Source organism: Herpailurus yagouaroundi, unplaced genomic scaffold (genome assembly GCF_014898765.1).
Source record: "Herpailurus yagouaroundi ecotype Mexico unplaced genomic scaffold, PumYag 166, whole genome shotgun sequence".
Lineage (NCBI taxonomy): Eukaryota > Metazoa > Chordata > Mammalia > Carnivora > Felidae > Herpailurus > Herpailurus yagouaroundi.
The window spans coordinates 17,977,461-17,998,561 of record NW_024412407.1 but is presented as its reverse complement, the minus strand read 5'-3'; the positions used below and the strand labels follow the sequence as shown (position 1 = coordinate 17,998,561).

The 21,101-nt window shown below is 39.1% G+C and overlaps 1 protein-coding gene and 1 pseudogene across 7 annotated transcripts in view; both read right to left on the bottom strand.

Annotated features, from left to right (window-relative positions):
• DENND5B (DENN domain containing 5B) overlaps positions 1–21,101 on the bottom strand; it is a 196,824-nt gene that overhangs the window by 123,019 nt on the left and 52,704 nt on the right. For 5 of the 7 annotated variants that reach the window (XM_040488503.1, XM_040488497.1, XM_040488500.1 and 2 more), the window contains exon 2: positions 1,804–1,869. The exons of the other annotated variants lie outside the window; for them this stretch is intronic. In XM_040488503.1, the coding sequence (XP_040344437.1) occupies positions 1,804–1,869 (66 nt within the window). The remainder of the gene's footprint in view (positions 1–1,803; positions 1,870–21,101) is intronic. 7 annotated transcript variants of the gene reach the window in all.
• On the bottom strand, positions 7,878–7,978 carry LOC121039100 (uncharacterized; annotated as a pseudogene).

Below are 21,101 nucleotides of genomic sequence, written 5' to 3'. Positions count from 1 at the left end.
CTCAAATCTTGTTGGAAACTGATATAAAATACACAGCTTTTCTGAATAAAGGAACATAGTTTAAATAGATTTGGTGCAGCAACTAGCCTACTGTTTCCAATATGAGCCCTTGGCTAATGATCATTTTCCTCTGTATTCCTCTTATTTAGGCAAACACTTCATCTCTCTTTCGACTCCGTATTTCCGCCTTCTAAATGATAGAATAGAGAACTTTCACTTCTAGAAGGAAAACTGTCAAAAGTATCCCTAGGGATAGTTTATTAGTTTTTGCAACATACTTCTGGAATATGTAAGGATCAACAAAGTCAATGGAAAAATGTGGAACTGTCCATGAGTCAGTATGCCTGAAGAGTCAGGGTTCAGAATGCCCAATTTCAGGAAGGGTATATGATATCTTTAAACTGATTCTAGATTCTCATGAAAACACTAAAAATTTTTAGATATTTCACTTCTACATTTATTAAAAAAAAAAAGACTACTTTTCACTTCACTTTAAGTCACAGAAAACACACAAAAAAAATTCCCTCTTGATTCTAAAGTCTATGCTGCTGACTTTGCTTACTGACACAGGAACAGGATATCCTCAGATAATACACATCAACCAAGAAAGCCTCTCTCCTATACCCACTAAAACATACCAGAAATGTGTATTTTTATCATACGTATAAATAAAATATGAAACACTGTGGAGGCAAAAGAAACAGCACATAATGCAAGATGCAATTCCTTGCAACACTTACCTTTTAATGAATTCCTGCCTAAGTTGGTTAAAATAGTAACATTATCTTCATTCATATATCAGGTTATTAATGGGACAGAAAATAAATCAGAAAAGTCATGACAGTGCTATTTTCAATATGATTGTTCTCTTAACTAAGGAACACCACCTCTTGAAGCACGATGAATCACCCAGAAGAGAGATAAAGAAGGAAAACCCTTTTTCAGAGAAAAAAATTTCACAAAAACAGAAGATGAAAAAACTCACGAAACAGAAACATAAATCTAATCAAAGCAAAACAGAACCACCACCATTGCCACCACCACCGTCACTTATTAGACTGCCAAAAAGGGGAGCAATAGGAAAGATCACTGCTGTATATACAGCTGTCTTGGCAAATATTACTTTGAAGTAAATTAAGGGAAGGACCAACTATGTAGAAATTCTGATAACATATTAAGGGTTTAGAAATGAGTATATGTAGCTATTACTACTCCTACCAGCCAAAGAAGAGAATCTCGAAGATGCCTTTTGGAGATGAGAGGTAGGGGAACAACCTATTCTTCTCATTTTGAATCCATGTTATATGAACCCCTAACTTGGAATTTACTGCTAGAACTTGGCAGGAGAAATGAATCTGTCTATGAATTTGGGTTCCCAGGCAACCGAAATTATATATAAGCATCCTTAACTTAAAATCCACCTTTTAAACATTGTCCTGAAATGAACAAGGATTTTAAATTTGTGCAGATATTAATATGCCCACTACAAATACATATAAACTTAATTCCAAGTCATATTGCCAAGTATCCTGCTACTAAATTTAAGCTGCAATTAAGCCTTTTCTCCCAAGAAAACAAGACATATCTGCCAAGAGAGCTTAAAGACTAGTGAATAATTTTTTCAAGGCTTGAAGCAAATGAGGTCTTTCCAAAAATTAAGATGCAGACAAGAGAACAGAAATACAAAATAATACCTATGTTTTTGCCCAAGCAAAACCAAATAAAAAAACAATTATGATGGGCTTGAGGTGAATTAAAATAATTTCTAACATCTCAACTTTTATTTTTACTTTTTATTTTTACCTGAAGTCGTATTTGCAGCATCTTGGCTCTTGCCATGACGATCTGCTTCTAGCCATTGGTACAAAACTACATAATGTAACAGAAACAAAAAACTTTATAAACAAAGAAACACAAACACAAAAACAAAATGACTTTGAAGAATGGAAAATGAGAATAAAAAATTAAACAAAAGCAATTAAACATGAGACTTTAACATCAATGGAATGTAGCTTAACACCAACAGCATGTGGTTTATAAGCTATTAGTAATAAGAAAGCAAAGAGAACAGGTAATTGTATCAACATAATAAGTGAAATACTATTTAAACATCTGTAACAGTTATTCATATGGGAAAAAAGCACATATATTCCTCCTGATGCTGACTTAAAGAGAAGTATTAGGAGAAAACTAATGTTTCCATAGTCAGATATAAAAAAATATGATAGACGAAATGACCGACTTTAAAAATTACATCCCAACTTCTGTGCACCTATCAGAATGGCTAAAGTCGAAAAAACTGCACCAAATGCTGACAAATATGTAAAGTGACAGGAATTCTCATTCCTGGTGGGAATGCAAAATGGTACAACCACTTTGGAAGACAGTTTTGCAATTTCGTACAAGACTAAGCACAGTCTTACCATATGATCCCATTGCTTCTAATACCAAGAGGAGCAGCCTACAGTATACCTGATGAATACTTGTCACAACTATCAAGGACATTAAAAACAAGGAAAGTCTGAGAAACAGTCATAGTCAAGAGGAGCTTAAGGAGATATGATAACGGAATATAATGTGGTACATTGGATGAGATGCCCCAAGAGAAAAAAGTACACTAAGTAAACACTAAGGAGATCTGACATATATAGAATATAATGGGCTGAAAGTATGCTCTGTAATGAGATTCCATTTAATCAACAATCCCTTTATGTGCTATTAACTAGGAAGTGTCAACTCTTGAAGGAAAGTTTACTACAGTAAGGACACAGGCTATTAGAAAATTCACACTAGACCTCACTAACTTAGCAGCTTTGAAGAGTGTTAAAACTTCTGAATGGGTTACCCAGATATCTACAACTTTTAGACATTCAGTCTTCCCTTTGAAGAGCTAAATAATGACAACGTAGGGTCCTAAAGGCCAGGGAACCTTCCTATCCATACCTCAAAAGTCTGAATTATCTCAAGGCAATTACAAAGGCTAAACTTCTAATCTGGGGAGCTATGTGACCACAGATATCGTGAGAGTTCTATATCCTCAACAAGATTTGCCGAAACTTTGTACACTCTCCTTTCGCAAAACAGCAACAAAACAAAGAGCTGGTGAAGGTGCCCATGGAACTCGTGAACTGAAGATAAAGGAACTGATCCATTACAAAGGCCAAAGACACCCTGAAATCACCAAGGAAGTTATTTGGATCTTTCCAGACAGTCAGATGCTGAACTGACATTTGTCATCAGGAATATATGGCCCCTAACGGACCTCTGAATAGCCCTCACACATATACCCAGTGTGCAAGGTCACTGGCTGAGGGTGCCCCAGTGGGCACACAAGTCAGTGCACTCCTCCAGGATATCGCACACTCCTGGGAGGCAAACAATTGTTATGACTGGGACCAGCAAGGAAGAATTTGAGAAGCAGACCTCACTCATTAAATATATACCTATTTCTTTTTTTTTTGCCTTTGTAGTTTACAGGAATAACTACTCATTAGAGTAAAGAAGTAGCAGAGTAGAGAAGTATTAGACCATGACAGAAAAATCTCTGCCTTTGTCTCTCAAAAATAAATAAACATTAAAAAAAAATCTCATTTGGAAAAAAAAACAAATATGGACTTTACAACTGACAGTGAATATCACTCTCACAAAAATGAGATGCAAAGTGGGGAAACTAATCCATTCACTAGTCTAACAATTCTGCCTAGCTCTCGTCTAAAGGCTATTATGCCCTGATCAAGGTAGAAACTCTTGGCTGCATTGAGGGTATCGTTAGGAATATTAACCAGTAGTTCAATTACTTCATATAGACCCTGTTTCTGGTTTTACCAAAGAAAAAAAGAAAAAATATAAAAAGTATTCCAGATCCACTTGCACAGAGAATTATACATAAGCAAAAATCTTTTTAGATTCAGATATTCAATTATTTTATCCTTGCCTCCAGATTGCCAAAGTCCGATTATCCATGGTCTAAATATTTCAGAGAATTTCCAGGGAAATAAGTGCATCTGCTTCATGCAAAGCTACAATGTGACTCACCATTACATCAAATTTGGATTTCAAAGCTCACTTTATAACACATATATTTTAAAAGATAATGTAATAACTAAAAAAAGAAATATGACAAATATTTTTACCTAACATACTAGAATGTAAATGGGTAGTTCTAGAAGGACTGAGCTCCAAAAAATTCTTAACTCTCATAAATCATCTGAAATATGTTACAATACACAGTCTGCTACTATGTTTGTAGATGTTAGAATACCAAGAATAACCTTTTTTTCACTGTGGCTGGAAGCATAAGATCTGACTTTTTGGTGGCTCCATGCTTCCTCTCATTTGGCACTGACAGTAGGTACCCACAGCTCTGAGCCAGTGGTGAGAGATTTCTATAGCCTGTGCATGGGGTTGCAAGTGGAGAAGGATTTGTGAGATGTGTGAGCACTGGAGCTATTTCTCGGCCTGAGTGGTCCCGTTAACCCCTTTCTCTGAACCTTCCCACTCTTTCACTCTTCCCGGTGAATCCCCTCCCTCATTATCCATTTCCACCATAGCCTGTATCTGATCACAGCATTTTCTCCACAAAACAAGGACAAGCCTCACAGTATTTCCCCATCCTTCTGTCCCCAAAGAATACCACAGAAGTCTAGGTGTTTTAAAAAAAAGCTTGCTGATAGGAACAATGACAACAGATGGGAAGTTAAAAGGTAATCTCTTTTGTCCTGTCCCTTTTCAATTTTATTCCCTTTCCCTCCAAAGGGAAAGTTTAAAAACACACACAGAGATACACATAGGTAATAAATGGTTGACAGACTATTTAGGGTCAAGAAAAATTTCCTATTATTTTGCTAAAGGTGATAGGAGGAAGTGGGATGCTGCCTAAGAAATCCATGCTGAGGCAGAGAAGGGAGAATGTGGTGGTGAGGTAATTTTTCTCCTTCCCATGTCTATCCTTATAGGTTCCCAACTGTTTGTCTCTAAAAAGCCCTGCCTGAATTGACGTGAGTTGGAGTTGGAGAGGGAATACTGGACAGCAGTAGATCCTACAAGGGAGACTGACTAGGGAAAGGGAAGCAGGGGCAGGGCAACTTTACAACGTTGGTTAAAAAAAAAAAAAAAAAAGGAAAAAAAAGGAGCACTCCTCTGACATTCACAGAAAGCCATTTCCTATACATGCATTTTCTCTTCATCACATGTAATTGTCCTCTTCAAAACAGTTCCCCCAGGAGGCTGCATATTCATTATTCATTCTAATGGTTCTACCACAATTTAAATAATTTTTGAGCAGGTGACACTTAAGGTGAGACCTGATGAAGTAATAATAATCATCACAGTTAACATGTAGTGCTTACTATAGGGCAGGTGTTATTCTAAGTGTTCTACATACATTAAAGCATTTCATCATCACAATTACTCTATAAGGTAGCTCCTATTTCACCATTTTACAGATGTAGGACCTGAGGCACAAAAAAGGTTAAATAACTTGTCCAAGGTCAGACAACTAGAAAATTCAAACTTACACAGTCTGGCTCCAGACTGTGCTTTCAATTCTACATGTGAGGTCATCTCAGAAAAGAATATTTCAGGCAGGGGAAACAGCAAGTTCAGAATCCCTGAGGTGTCAGTGAGCTTGCCATGGCTGAGATGCAGCAAGGAGGACAGTGCAATGCATTTGAGTGAGCTGGTAGAAGATGAAGTCGAGAGGTAGCCAGGGCCAGATAAGACAGGGCCTCACAAGCCTTGGTAGGATCTTTCTATCTTGTGTCAAGCATCACGGGAAGTAACTGTGGAGTGTTTTAAACAGAGAAATGACTTTGTTTTAACAAGCTCACCCTGGCAGCTCTGAGAAGAGACTGTGGAGGGTTAAGAGTGGAAACGAAGATACCAGGTGATTAGGAAACATGTTTTGAGGACATAAAAGATATGATTTGCTGACAAGTTAGATGTGAGAGAAAGGAGTAGTCAAGAAGATATCACAATGCCACAGTTTCTGGTCTGAGCACCTGGATGAATAGGATAGCTATTTACTGAAATGGGGAATAATGTAGAAGGAGAGGGTCTTACTGAAGGGTTGGAAGGCTGGAATAAAGAATTCAGTTTGGGATATATTAAGTCTATGATGCCTCTTAGTTATCCAAATGAAATTTTTCAGTCAGCATTTAGAAATCAGAATTTAAAATTCAGGGAACAGTTAGAAAATTCAGTATAAATAGATGGTATTGGACATCACAGGGCTGGATAAGATCACTGAGGAAATGAATATAAATGAAGAGAGGCTGGGGTCACAGCCCTGGGACGCTCAAGAATAAACGCTAAGAGGTTAGGAAGAGAATGGGGAACTGGCAAAAAGGTAAATGAAAAATGCAGCCAGTGACGAAACAGAAAGACCAGAAGCATGGATATCACAGAAGCCAAGTAAAGACAATGTTTTAACAAGGAGAGAGTTGACAGCATGGAAATCACTGGTGACCTTGAGGAGATTTCTGTGGAGTAGTGGGAGTAAAAAGTTGTGTGGAGTTGTTCCAAGAAACAATGCAAAGAGAGGAAGCAGAGGCAGAGAGTATAAATAAGCCTTCTGGAGAGTTTTCCTGGAAAGATGAGAAATGGAAAATACTGAAGGAGAACAAGGGAGGGAAAGGGTTTTGTTTGTTTAAGGACAAAGAGGTATTAACTCATTCAAGTAACATATCCAGAATGCCTACACTGAGCCAGGCACAGTGACCGATGCTGCGTACAGGACTGATTAGTACAGTCCAGTCCTCTGGAGATCTCTCATTCTCCTATCTTGCCTTCCCAATGCCACAATAGAGAGCAGACTTTGCCCATTCCATATGCTATTATAGGGCTGATGCAGGTTGTACTGCCCAGGTAACCATACTTTCTATCCCCAACATACAGGTTACCTACTTTATCCTCATAAGGTTATAAACAGGACACTGAATCCCTTGAAAACTACATTCTATTACATTTTTTCCTCCTGGTACTCCTAGAAATGGCCCCAAACCATTCTCACTTGGATAAGCCATGTTGCACCAGTGTGCAGCCACTACTGGTTCTGGATCTGTGACAGCCTTCAGGTGCTCACCAACATCCATATTCTCTCCTTGTCAATATCCTTGCATCTGGGTGAGGGCCAAATCACTAGTTCTTGCCAATGAAATATGAGCAGAAGTGATGTGTGTCACTTCCAGGCTGAGGTACATAACCTGTCTGTCCTTTGCCATCCATCAGCTAAAGGCAAATGGAGGTGAGGCCTTAAAAAAATGATAAGGTCACACAATGGAAGAAAACTTGGGTCACTGAATGTCTCTACAAAAGAGCCCCTCCCACCCTGGCCTACATTAGATTAAACAATACAAGAGAAATAAACTTTTACTGTCTCAAGCCATTGACAGTTTGTATTGTTGTCATAGCAATTAGCTATTTATGTGTTTCTGGATTACCCTGAGTTTTTATTTGTGTTACTGTTGATCTTCTTACTATGATACCAGTCCCTGACTATACTGTGTCTTCTGTTCCTTGGTAATTCTCTAGATTGCTTTTCAGTGTGCTCAAATACATAATAAATGCAGTTCTTTAAACATGGGAGGAGAATTTGCCCATTTTTTATGGATGCTCTTACCTTTCATAGAAGCCATATACTCACTACTAAAGCTATTAATCAAGACCAAGGTTTTAACCCATGATGGTCCTGTTACCCTTTCTAAATACACAACTTCTAAATCTAGTCAGCAATCCTGCAGGTCTAAGTTGCTGGTCACAAAGGGAATCAAGCAAAAGAAGCTGAAGGGATCTCTGAAAATTCCTAGACCCTACTGAGGAATAAAAATCAGTTAAAGAGACATAAATCCTGGTAATCTTAAGAGTTTAAGATATTAATATAAGCATATCAACATTAACTTAGTAAATTTTGAATTTCTAAGAAATTCACTGATAAGAACAGATACTACACTTGATCTTAGCCAAAAGGCCAAGAAGCGATAAAAATTCAAAACATACTTCATTATTGATTACATCAAAATTAAAGAGCCATGCTATATTTAGCTAACACCAAATACACTTCAATTACTGAAGTTCATTCACTGGGAGCCAAAAGAGTATACAACACAGTTATTCTGTTTCAACTCCAATTTACATAATTTAATCTGTTACTAACCATCTGAAGTTGGCACAGATGTTACCTGTTAAAGGGCATGGACCCCACTAAGACAGCCCTTACTTCAGAGGTCCCTAGCCCACTAGCCCTTCTGACATAGTGGCTATACATCTGGGGCGTTCCCATGACTATCAGGTTTGATAATTCACTAGAGCGACTCACAGAACTCAGGAAAGCACTAAACTTATGACTGCAGTTTTATTGCAAGGGATACAAATCCTAAGAACCAAATGAAGACACACACAGGGTGAGGTCTTAGAGGGAATGCAGAGCTTTCATGGTCTCTCCAGCAGAAGCAGGGTATGTCACTCACCACCACTACACATACACAACAATGTATCCATCAACCAAAAAGCTGCACTAAGCTTTGGTATCTAGAGGGTTTAAAAAAAAATGTTTATTTATTTTGAGAGAGAAGAAGAGGTGGGGAGAGGAGGAGGGACAGAGAGAGAGAGACAGGGAGAGAGAGAATCCTAAGCAGGCTCTGCACTGTCAGCCACAGGTCCAACACAGGGCTCGATCTTACAAACTGCAAGATCATGACCGGAGCCAAAACCAAGAGTTGGATGCTCAACTGACTGAGTCACCCAGGAGCCCCAGTATCTAGAGTTTCTAGTGGGCTTCATTACATAGGCAGGGCTGATTCAATCACTGGCCATGTGACTGAACTCAAATCTCCAACCTCCTCTCTTCCCCAGAGGCCTGGATGGCTCAAGTCCTCTGGTAACTAGCCCCTATTCTGAAGCTATCTAGGGGCCCTTCATTAGTTACTTCACTAGGATAATGCTCTTACTACTCAGGAAATTCCCAGGCTTCTAGGAGATCTGTGCCAGGAACCTAGGACAGAGAGCAAACAAATTCTTATTAGGCACTGTGCATTCTATCAACAAACACAGAACACAGTAGGCAGATTATTTGCAAAAATAACCTTTGCAATTAATTTGAGATCTAGAGTCCTCTGATAATGATGAATATACAAAGCACTCTGCTTCTAAGCCATGCTTTTCATACTTTTCCTTTTTTAATAAAATGTGAAACAAGAAAAAAACTTTAATCACGTAAGTACTGTAACTGATATTATAAAACCCTATAAGAGAAATGGGTCCATAATTTTTAGGTTAGTCATCAAAAAAACAGCGCTTAGTAAGTGATTTTTATTACTCAGAAAAATATAACAGTGATTTTCAAATAATAATTATAGCTAAGAAAACAAGGCTCTAGTTCTATGTGAATATCCTGCGTTCTAGTAGTTTAGGGCAAATCATAATTTCTTTGAGCAAAGGTTTCCTCATACATAAAATACAGATTATATAACAACAACACATTAGTATTGACATCTAACTTATACGAGAATCATTTATGTATTTCTGAGAAAGCATATTAATGTTATTATTTGATGCTGCATGTTATACAATATAAAACAAATCTTCCCTATTGCTAAAGAACTTATTCTCTGGTAAAATGACATCAGGAGAGCCACCCTTTGCTTCCAGGAACAAAAGAAAGGCTCCTAGCATTAAAATATTTATAACTGACAAGTAACACTATAGGGCTAGAGTTCTAAGATGATTCAAACTGAAATATTTCTGTTGTATGACTCAAAGAAGCAGTTATTTGCTCAGAGCCAACCTAGATTTTTCCCTTCGTTTCCATTCATTACTTTTTGCTGCCAATACTCTCCCCCCAAAAATTTTTATAAGGAGTCAGAAACCAGTAACTCAGTTTAGTTTACACAGGGATACCAATGGACATATACAAGAACACCACTTTCTTCCTCGTACCCTCTTAAAAAAAAAAAAAAAAAAAAAACCTGCATAAGAAATCAACAAAGTTCTCTAAAGGAAAGATACACATTACAAAGTAGGAAAAGGAGTATATGTGATTTACTAATGCTCCCCTACCTCACTGTTTATGAAATTATTATCATATGAGCAAGATAGGGCAAAAAAATGTTACTAAAATTCACTGAGAAACAAAATCTTCCTATAAGAATCAAACAGAAGCATTATTATTCCAACAATTACTTGGAGTTTTTTTTGCAGCTAGAATGGCTGTGCTGATGTGAATATTGCTAAGTAAGAGTGACCTCAGAGTCTCTTCATCAGTATGCACTTTTATCCAAAGGCCCTCAAGTCCCTCCTCTAACATGCTGAGTGTTAGCTAGAATATTCAGGCTTTAAAATGAACTGCATGGGGGGCATGATCTCACAGTTCCTGAGTTTGAGCCCCATGTGGGGGTCTGTGCTGACAGCTCAGAGCCTGGAGCCTGTCTCAGGTTCTGGGTCTCCCTCCCTCTCTGCCCCTCCCCCACTTGTGGTCTGTTTCTGTCTCTCAAAAATAAATAAATGTTAAAAACAATTAAAATGAACTGCATGGGATGCCTGGTGGCTTAGTTGGTTAAGCATCCGACTTTGGCTCAGGTCATGATCTCACAGGTTCGTGAGTTCGAGCCCTGCATCGGGCTCGGTGCTGACAGCTCAGAGCCTGGAGCCTGCTTCAGATTCTGTGTCTCCCTCTCTCTCTGCCCCTCTCCTGCTCACTCTAGGTCTCTCTCTCTCAAAAAACAAATAAACATTAAAAGAAAAAATTAGGGACATCTGGGTGGCTCAGTCGATTAAGCAGCTGACTTTGGCTCAGGTCATGATCTTGCAGTTCATGGGTTTCAGTCCTGCATCAGGCTCTGTGCTGACAGTATGCAGCCTGGAACCTGCTTTGGATTCTGTATCTTCCTCTCTCTCTCTGCCCCTCTCCTGCTTATGCTCTGTCTCTCAAAAATACATAAATTTTTTTAATGTTTATTTATTTTTGAGACAGAGAGAGACAGAGCACGAACGGGGGAGGGTCAGAGAGAGAGAGAGACACAGAATCTGAAACAGGCTCCAGGCTCTGAGCCATCAGCAAAGAGCCCGACGCGGGGCTTGAACTCACGAACCGCGAGATCATGACTTGAGCCGAAGTTGGACGCTTAACCGACTGAGCCACCCAGGCGCCCCATAAATTTTTTTTTTTTAATTCTGTAAAAATTTAAAATGAACTGCATGGATTCTAATTCTTAAAATGGTATCAAGGGATAGCACAGAACTATGAAATTATGATCCACATATTCTAGGACGAAGACAACGTGACCTGCCAGATAACAAGGACCTTCCCAGAGGCTGTGATTCCCAAAGCCACTGTCTAGCATATTTTAAAAAGTTAAGTCACATCATCTATGGTAGAGAGAAAAAAATTTTAATAACTTCCTAAAGTTTTCAAAATTAACAGAAAACAATCAAGGCTAAAAATGAGAGCGAAGAGTGGAATTTTTCTCTTCCCTGTAGGAAAAACAAAGTCTTCCTCCCTCCATCAGACAAACATAAAAGAAAACCCTCAAGATGATCTCAAGCCCTGAGTTTCAAATCACAATTCCTACTATCCACCAAGAATCTTGCTCACCTGTTTCAGTTACCAGCAGCCTTGACTTAACACTTGCGAAACTGAATTCCTCTCCCACGAAGCTTTTCCTCTGTTAACAGTGCCACAATTCATGTAGTTACTAAGTACTGCTATCTACTTATTCATCCATGAAGAAAAAAATCAACACTAAAAGCAATCCTATAAAGAGACTCATATTCACTGTTTTTACTCCAGAACTCAGAGTACTATCTGGTTCTCCTCTTCCTCCATCTGGACCCATCTCCTTTCCTTCCATACTCAAAAATCACTAAATTTTGCAGTTTATACCTCCTTAACATCCCTCCAAATCAGGGTTTCCTTTCCATCTTCACTGCTATTTGTTAATTCTGAGCTTCAAGCCAGACTCAGAATCTTGCTACAGTTTCCTAACTAACTGGTCTCCCTGCCATACACTGTACACTGAACTTCCCTTCTAATTCATGTCATTCTCTGTTCTCTCTGTCCCTCTTTTTCTTTTGTCAACAAGTATTTTTTTAATGTTTATTTCTTTGAGAGAGAGAGTGTGTGTGTGAGCAAGGGAGTGACAGCAACAGAGAGGGAAAGAGAGACTCCTAAGCAGGCTTCATGCTCAATGTGGAGTTTGATGCGGGGCTTAATCTCATGACTAGTCCTTAAACCTGGTAGGGCCTCATGACTGTCTCAAATGAAAGCCTATAGCAGAAGTGAGACTGTGGTTTCCAAGGCTTAATCATATGAAAAGTGCCACGCGTTTCCACCTCACTCTCTTGGAATACATGCCCTTAGAGTGTAGCTACATACAGTGCTGTCAGAAAGCCCAAGCAGCCTCTGGAAAAGCCCATAAGGACAGAAACGGAGGGTCCTAGCCCTTATTCCATTGTTGGACAAATATATTCTGAGATGGTCACTTGTGTGGCTTCACAGACTATGGTTATACCCTTGTGAGTAGAGTATTGTCTCCCTCAAAGGAGGTGGATGGACAGTGCCACTGTTAATCAGCTTGGGAAAATACACCTCATGACATGAAAAGAAACCATGAAAGATCGAACTTAGACTGACATGAAGAAGAAACTCTTCTCTCTAGCCTTCATTACCTTGAGCCTAGACTACGAGCAGTCCAAATGTGCCTAACAACTCTCCTCACTTTTGGGAAAAAAATAAATATCTTCCATGTGGAAGCAGATCTTGGTTTCAGCAAGGAGGCAAACCTCTATCAGGGAAAGAACACAACTCTCTAAAGAGTCTCAAGGGGCCAAGTGATTCTATGAGTAATAAGAGCAGTCACACTGATATTTTCCTAAACTGGTTAATGTCACTTTCCATTTATGATTTCCTTCTATCATCTTTAAGTATTTTGTGAAGTGTTACTGTTTTCAGCTATAAGAAATAAGAGAGTCCAGTGCAGGAAGAGCAAGCTGTACTCGGCAAGACCAGCATAGCTGTAGCAGCAATGACTGATGAGATCCCCAATAAGATTTGGGATTGGAAAGTTCAGCTGCTCATATCCAAGTTGGTCTTCTCTCTTCTCTACCAATTCTTAAGAACTGGGCAGTTATCAAGGGAGCTTGCTTTCAGTTATCTCCATGGGTTTCTCTTTTGTTGCTCCCTACATATTTGTGTTCCATTGGGTTCTGTCCTTGTTCATTTTTTCTTACTCTACATGTTACACTCCACAGTTCACACTACCACCTACATTAATGACTTCCAAATATATATCTCTAGCCTAATCACTCTTCTCTCCAGGTCAACATTTTCAAGTACTATGGGAAATCTTTACCACAGGCTGTTAAAAGCCAACATATTCTATATGCTTTTTAAAAATGTTTTATCTTGGGGCGCCTGGGTGGCGCAGTCGGTTGCGCGTCCGACTTCAGCCAGGTCACGATCTCGCGGTCCGTGAGTTCGAGCCCCGTGTCGGGCTCTGGGCTGATGGCTCAGAGCCTGGAGCCTGTTTCCGATTCTGTGTCTCCCTCTCTCTCTGCCCTTCCCCCGTTCATGCTCTGTCTCTCTCTCTGTCCCAAAAATAAATAAACGTTGAAAAAAAAATTAAAAAAAAAAAATAAATAAAAATAAATAAATAAAATGTTTTATCTTTTGAGAGTGAGCACGCACGTGGGGGAGGGGCAAAAAGAGAGGGGGACAGAGGATTCAAAGCAGATTCCACATTCACAAGCTGACAACAGCGAGCCCAACATGGGGCTTGAACTCATGAACCACAGGGATCATGACCTGAGCTGAAGTCGGACGCTCAACTGACTGACCACCCAGGCACCCCACAATGTATTCTAATTTGAACTCCTCATATGTCCTTCAGACTACCTCTTCTTTCTTTATTCCTTTGGACTCTTCCTTCTCTTTAAAAAAGGCTGAAAAAAGGGGCACCTGGGTGGCCCAGTCGGTTAAGTCTCTAACTTTGGCACACGTCACAATCTCACGGTTTGTGAGTTCAAGCCCCGTGTTGGGTTCTGTGCTGACATATCGGAGCCTGGAGCCTGATTCGGATTCTGTGCCTCCCTCTCTCTCTGATCCTCCCCTGCTCACATTTTCTCTCAAAAATAAATAAAGATTTTAAAAAATTATAAATAAATAAATAAATAAATAAATAAGGCAGAGAAAAACAAAATGCAATGAAAGAAATTCCTTCTAGCATACAAAGTGTTTTCTGTAATAAAGTTCAATATCCTCATAACATGGAGAATCTTAGATGTTCGTTTCTGGAGCATACGTATAGAATAACTAAGCTTTGTATGACCGTGGGTAAACTAGTTTTTCTTTTTTTCATAAAGGAAAATGGCAGTGATAAGTGAAGTTATGTTTTAAAAATAATAACTATCATAAAGATTCTATTCTTTAAAAAAACTGTTTTGAGTATAGTGACACACAGTGTTACAGTAGTTTCAGGTATAAGACACAGTGATTGGACAATTCTATCCTATGCTCACAAGTGTAGCTACCATCTGCCACCACACAACACTGTTACAATACCACTGACTATATTCCCTATATTGTGCCGTTTATTCCTGTGACTTACTCCTTCCCTAACTGGAAGCAGGTATCTCCCAATCCCCTTTATCCCCACACTCCCCTCTCCTCTGGCAACCATCAGTTTGTTCTCTGTATTTATAGGTCTGAGTCTGCCTTTTGTTTGTTCATTCATTTGTTTTTTAGATTCCACATGAGTAAAATCATACGGTATTTGTCTTTCCCTGACTTGTTTCATTCAACTTAATACCCTCTAGGTCCATCCATATTGTCGCAAACAGCATGATCTAATTCTTTTCTATGGTTGTGTCTGTGTGTGTCCATGGTATATACAAACCACATCTTCCTTATCCATTTGTCTACTGACAGACACTTAGGTTGTTTCCATTATCTTGGCTACTGTAAGTAATGCTGCAATAAACATAGGCATACATAGATCTTTCTAAAAATTTTTTTTAACGTTTATTTATTTTTGAGACAGAGAGAGACAGAGCATGAACGAGGGAGGGTCAGAGAGAGAGGGAGACACAGAATCTGAAATGGCTCCAGGCTCTGAGCTGTCAGCATAGAGCCCGACGCGGGGCTCGAACTCACGGACCGCGAGATCATGACCTGAGCCGAAGTTGGCCGCTTAACTGACTGAGCCACCCAGACGCCCCCATAGATCTTTCTGAATTAGTGTTTTTGTGGTCTTTAGGTAAATAATCAGTAGTGGGATTATTAGATCATATGGTATTTCTATTTTTAATTTTTTGAGAAACCTCCATACTGTTTTTTCCCAGTGGCTGTATCAATCATAAAGGCTATTTTCAAAATTCTCCTTCAAATGTTAGGAGAAGTGAGCATGACAGCAGCATGCCTAACAGCATTCTTGACTTGCAGAGTTAGTTCTCCATTTGCTTACATCAATTTTTCATTAAAAAAAAAAAAAAAGCCACTCAACCCTTCAATAACATGAATCTATTATTCAGGACTGATTTGTAGTTGGAAGAAATGCCCTATAGTTACTAATATAAAACAATATAAGCAGTATTTCTAACAAATATTGTAAAAGCCACAAAAATTATTTATGTATGTGTATCTGTGTGTATCTCTGAATAAAAGGTAACCCTGGAAGAAGATGATCCATATATCATCACCCAAAGCCCATAATTTATAATAGGGTTCACTCTTGGTGATCTCAGAGTTTTAACAAATTTGTAATGACACGTATCTACTATTTATAGTATGGTACAGAAGAGTACAGAAGAGTTTCACTGTCCTAAAAATCCTGTTCCCTACCTATTCGAACACCCCTCTCTGCCCCTAACCCGAAGCAACCACTTAATCTCTTTAGTGTCTCCATTTTCTGTCTTTTCCATAAAGTCATATAGCTGGAATCATATAACACATATATAGCCTTTTCAGCTTGGTTTCTTTCACTTAGTAATATGCATCTAAGACATCTAATATGCATCTAAGACATCTAATATGCATCTAAGACATCTTCCATGTCTTTTCATGTCTTGGTAGCTCATTTCTCTTTGGCACTGAATAGTATTCCACTGCATGGATGTATCATAGTCTTTTTATCCATTTATCTACCGAAGAGCATCTTGGAAACAACGCTTCCAAGCTTCCAAGTTTTGGCAATTATGAATACAGCTACTATAAACATCTGTGTTTAGGTTTTTATGTGGTATAGATTTTCATGTGGTATATAGGTTTTCAACTCTTTTAGGTAAATACCAAGGAGTATGATTTCTGTATCAGACAGTAAAGTGTGTTTACTTTTGCAAGAAACTGTCAAACTGTCTTCCAAAGTGTACCATTTTGTATTCCAACTGGCAATAGAGTTGTGAAATATTTTAACATTTATTAGGTTAGTTAGACATTATATTTATGTTGTCACCCTTGACAACAATGGCTCTGTCATCATTATAGCTACTTTGTAAGTTACTTAACAATGGATTGTATTGACAATAAAAGATTATATATAACTAAGTTATATATATAACTAGACAAAATTATACACTACCTATAGAAAACAGCATTCTATCTACTTTAACAAATAAACCAATGAACTCTTACAATGAATCTTAACTATTATTTTGAAATCTGTGAGTAGCCAAAGATATGGACATCCTGGAAATGACATATTTACTTCCTTCCCAATTTTAAGCGAGTAGCAGTGAAAATAGTCTAATCTGCAGGAAACAGAATACGCTTTCTTAGTCAAGAATCACAAATTCTTGGACTCATAAGAGTTCTTACAGACCAAACAGGGAATCACTTCCAAAGCCCTACCTGGTAATTTCTCTAGCTCAGTGAGTAATAACAACCACTGATCCAATGGCTCAAGCCGAACAGCTAGTCATCCTGGATTCCTCTTTCCCTCTTATTCCCCACATCTAATCAAATAGTTCACCCTACTGATTTAACCTATTTTCAAAAAATCTATTTAATTCTCCCCATCCCCACTGCCACTGCTACAGTCTGATCCAATTTCACCTCTCATCTGAATTACTATACATGTCATCACTGTCCTAACTGCCCCCAAGCTTATTTCCCACCAACTCTTATTCCATAATGCAGCCAAGAAATCTTTCTAAATACAAATGTGATATACTCTCTTTTGAAACTTTTCAATAGTGCTTCATCATCCTAAGGATAAATCTCAAATTCCTTAACAGATTTTCAAAATTTTCCACAATCTGAGTGCTTATGTCTTAACCCTTCCCACAGGATTTTCCATATCCTTTATATTCTGTACTCCAGGCATGAAGAAATTAATAGCTGCTCACCATATGTACAATATTCTTTGAAATTAGCCAACTTTTACCTATGTTGTTCTGCTACAGATATTTCCTCTGGTAGTGCCCCCACCAACCCACCCCTACATCTCACCTGTAAATTCCTGGCCTCCCTTCAGATCTAAGTTTATAGGCATTTCTTCTAGAAAAGCCTTTAGCTCTATGAGGATAAAAGTTGTATCTTGTTTACTACTGAATCCCCAGGGCGTACACAGTGTCTAGTAGAATATAAATTCAAGGACTAGTAAGTGAATAATTAAGAACATGGGCTAGTTGAAAGAATGAGACTGCTACTGACTTTGTGGGAAGACTTTTATCCTGTTTATGCAAATTCCAGGATAGTTTTGTAGTAGTTTAAAGGTTGTTTAATAAGAATTTAAGATCTGTGATTATAACTGTACTGAAATTATAAATTAAAATTATCATTACTGGAAGACGGTGGAGTAGGAGGACCCTAAGTTCACCTCATCCCATTGATACAACCAGGTAACATTTACATGGTTATGTAAATAACCCAGAAAATTACCCGAAGACTGCATAACAGTCTCCACAACTAAATGCAGAGTAGAGACCATACTGAGGAGGGTAGGTAGGGGTCTGAAAAAAGCGGCCTGAAGGGAGTCGAGGGGGTGGAGAGGGGAAAAAAACAGACCCTCACATGGAGGAGCCTTTATAGGGAAGATAAATCCCTAGAACAGTTGGCTTTGAAAACCAGAAGGCCAGCCAAATTATGGAAAGAGCCTAAATGTCTATCAACTGATGAATGGATAAAAACAGATGTGGTTTATATATACAATGGAATACTACTTGGCAATGAGAAAGGATGAAATCATGCCATTTGCAGCAACATGGACGGAACCGGAAGGTATTATGCTGAGTGAAATAAGTTAGTCAGAGAAAGACAGATATCATGTTTTCACTCATATGTGGAACTTGAGAAACTTAACAGAAGACCATGGGGGAATGGAAGGGGGAAAAAATAGTTGCAAACAGCGAGGGAGGGGGGCAAACCACAAGAGACTCTTAATACAGAGAACAAACTGAAGGTAGATGAGGGGGGTGGAGGAGAGGGGCAAATGGGTGATGGGCATTGAGGAGGGCACTTGTTGGGATGAGCGCTGGGTGCTGTATGCAAGCCAATTTGACAATAAGTTATATTCATAAAAAATAAAATAAAAAATAAATTAAAAAGTAAAAAAACCAGACGATCTGAATTTTGTGAGTTCTTACAACCAGCAGGACTTCAAACCTGGAATTTTAAAAATAAGGAAGGAAAGCAAGGAGGATGAAAGGATACTGAGTCCCTGCCCTTAAAGAGACAGCACAACAGGGCACCTGGGTGGCTCAGTTAAGCATGTGACTATGGCTCAGGTCATGATCTCATGGTTCATGAGCCCGAGTCCACCTGGGATTCTCTCTCTGCCTCTCCCCCACTTGTGCACACATGCAAATACAAGCACTTTCTAACTAAATAAACTTAAAAAAGAAAAAAAGGTGGTACAAAATAGCCCCTGGGGATACAGCATAGAAGCAGCAGTTTAAAAACCGCCTGGAGGGGGCGCCTGGGTGGCGCAGTCGGTTAAGCGTCCGACTTCAGCCAGGTCACGATCTCACGGTCTGTGAGTTTGAGCCCCGCGTCAGGCTCTGGGCTGATGGCTCAGAGCCTGGAGCCTGTTTCCGATTCTGTGTCTCCCTCTCACTCTGCCCCTCCTCCGTTCATGCTCTGTCTCTCTCTGTCCCAAAAATAAATAAACGTTGAAAAAAAAAATAAAAAAAAAAAAAATAAAAACCGCCTGGGGCATACAGGAGGAAGAGTAGTTTATTCATCTCAGAGGGGTCCTGGAGGAACAGAGATCCTTGGGAGACTCCTCCAAGAACAGAGGAACTGGCAGCTGCCATTTTCTTCCCACCCTCCCTAGAATAAACATAAGACTACCTGCTGGAACCAGCACAGCCCACTTACTACCTAACTTGCTTACACCAAACTCCACTACCCTCCCTCCCGCTGCACGTTCTGGGTCCGTACTCCACCCACCCCCACCTCCCTCCCATCCTCCCCCTTCCCCCCCATCAATATGCTCTTGGCCAGGGCCCATCCAGGGCAGTGCTACAGGCCCAGCAGTGTGCAAGCAGCCTGGATAGGGGCCAGGGATACTCCAAAATGACTCCTGCCCAGGGAGAGAAAAAGATAACCACAAACAGACTGCAGTGGACTGGGGGCAGACATGTGGTCTGACTACAGGCTCTACCCACCAATGCAAGCTTCTCAGAGAACAGAACAGGGAAAGTGTCCTGCAGTTTGTTGCTACTGCATCTCTGGCAAACACCTCATCTAACTCAACTCAAGCCTCAGACTTGCCCACTAACAGGACAGGGACCACACTCTGCCCACAATAGGCAAAGAGCCACTGAAGACACCTAGACTGAAGAAAAAAGCGACTCAACCACAACACACACAAAAGACACCCCTTAAGCACCAGGTTCTGGTAAACAGGGAACACTGTACTGCAGGGCACTACAGAACCACTTCTTCATAAGGCCACTACTTTCAAGAGCAGGGGACATAGCTGACTTTCCTAACACATAAAAACAGACACAAAGACATGGACAAAATGAAAGTAAGAGGTGAGAAGGTGAGAGAAACAAAAAATTATGCAAAATAAGAATAGACTTAGGAAACTCAGTGACTCCATCAAGCATAATAACATTCACATTTTAGGAATCCTAGAAGGAGAAGAGACAGAAAAGGGGATAAAAATTTTATTTAAAGAAATAGCTGAAAACTTACCAAATCTGGAGAAGGAAACAGAAATCCAAATCCAGGAGGCACAGAGATTTCCCAACAAAATCAACTCAAGCATGTCCACACCAAGACACACTTAGTAATTAAAATGGCAAAAAGCAGTGATAGAGAATTTTAAAAGCAGCAAGAGAAAAGAAAGCAGTTACGTACAAGGGAAATCTCATAAGGCTATCAGCTGGTTTTTCAGCAGAAACTCTGTAGGCCAGAAGGGAATGATATATTCCAAGTGCTAAAAGGGAAAAATCTGTAGCCAATAATACTCTATCCAGCGAGATTATCATTCAGAATAGGAGATATAAAAAGTTTCCAGACAAACAAAAGTTAAAGGAATTCATAACCAATAAACCAGTCCTATAAAAAATGTTAAAGGGGACTCTTTGAGTGGAAAGCAAAGACCAAAAGTAAGAGTAAAGTAAAAAAATTGAGAAGCAAAAAGCAGTAAAAATAAGTGTATCTGTAAAATTCAGTCAAGGGACTCATAAAAGAATGTAAAATATAACACCATTTACCTAGAAACATGGGGAAAGAAGAGTAAAGAATAGATTCAAACCTAAGCTGTCAACTTACCATGGGCTGTTATATGCAGATGTTATATATAAACCCAATGCTAAACATAAATCAAAAACCAGTAATACATATGCAAAAATAAAGGGAAAGGAATCCACGCGTATCACTAAAGAAAGCCAACTAATCATGAGAAGAGAGCAAGTGAAGAAAGGCACAGAGAAGATCTACAAAAACATAAAACAAGTAACAAAATGATAATACATACATACATATCAGGAATTACTTTGAATAAAAGCTCCAATCAAAATACACAGAGTGACAGAGCAGATTAAAAAAAAAAAAAAAAAAGACCCATCTATATGCTGCCTACAAGAGACTCATTTTAGACCTAAAGACACATGCAAATTGCAAATGAAGGGATGGACAAATATTTATTAATGCAAATGGAACT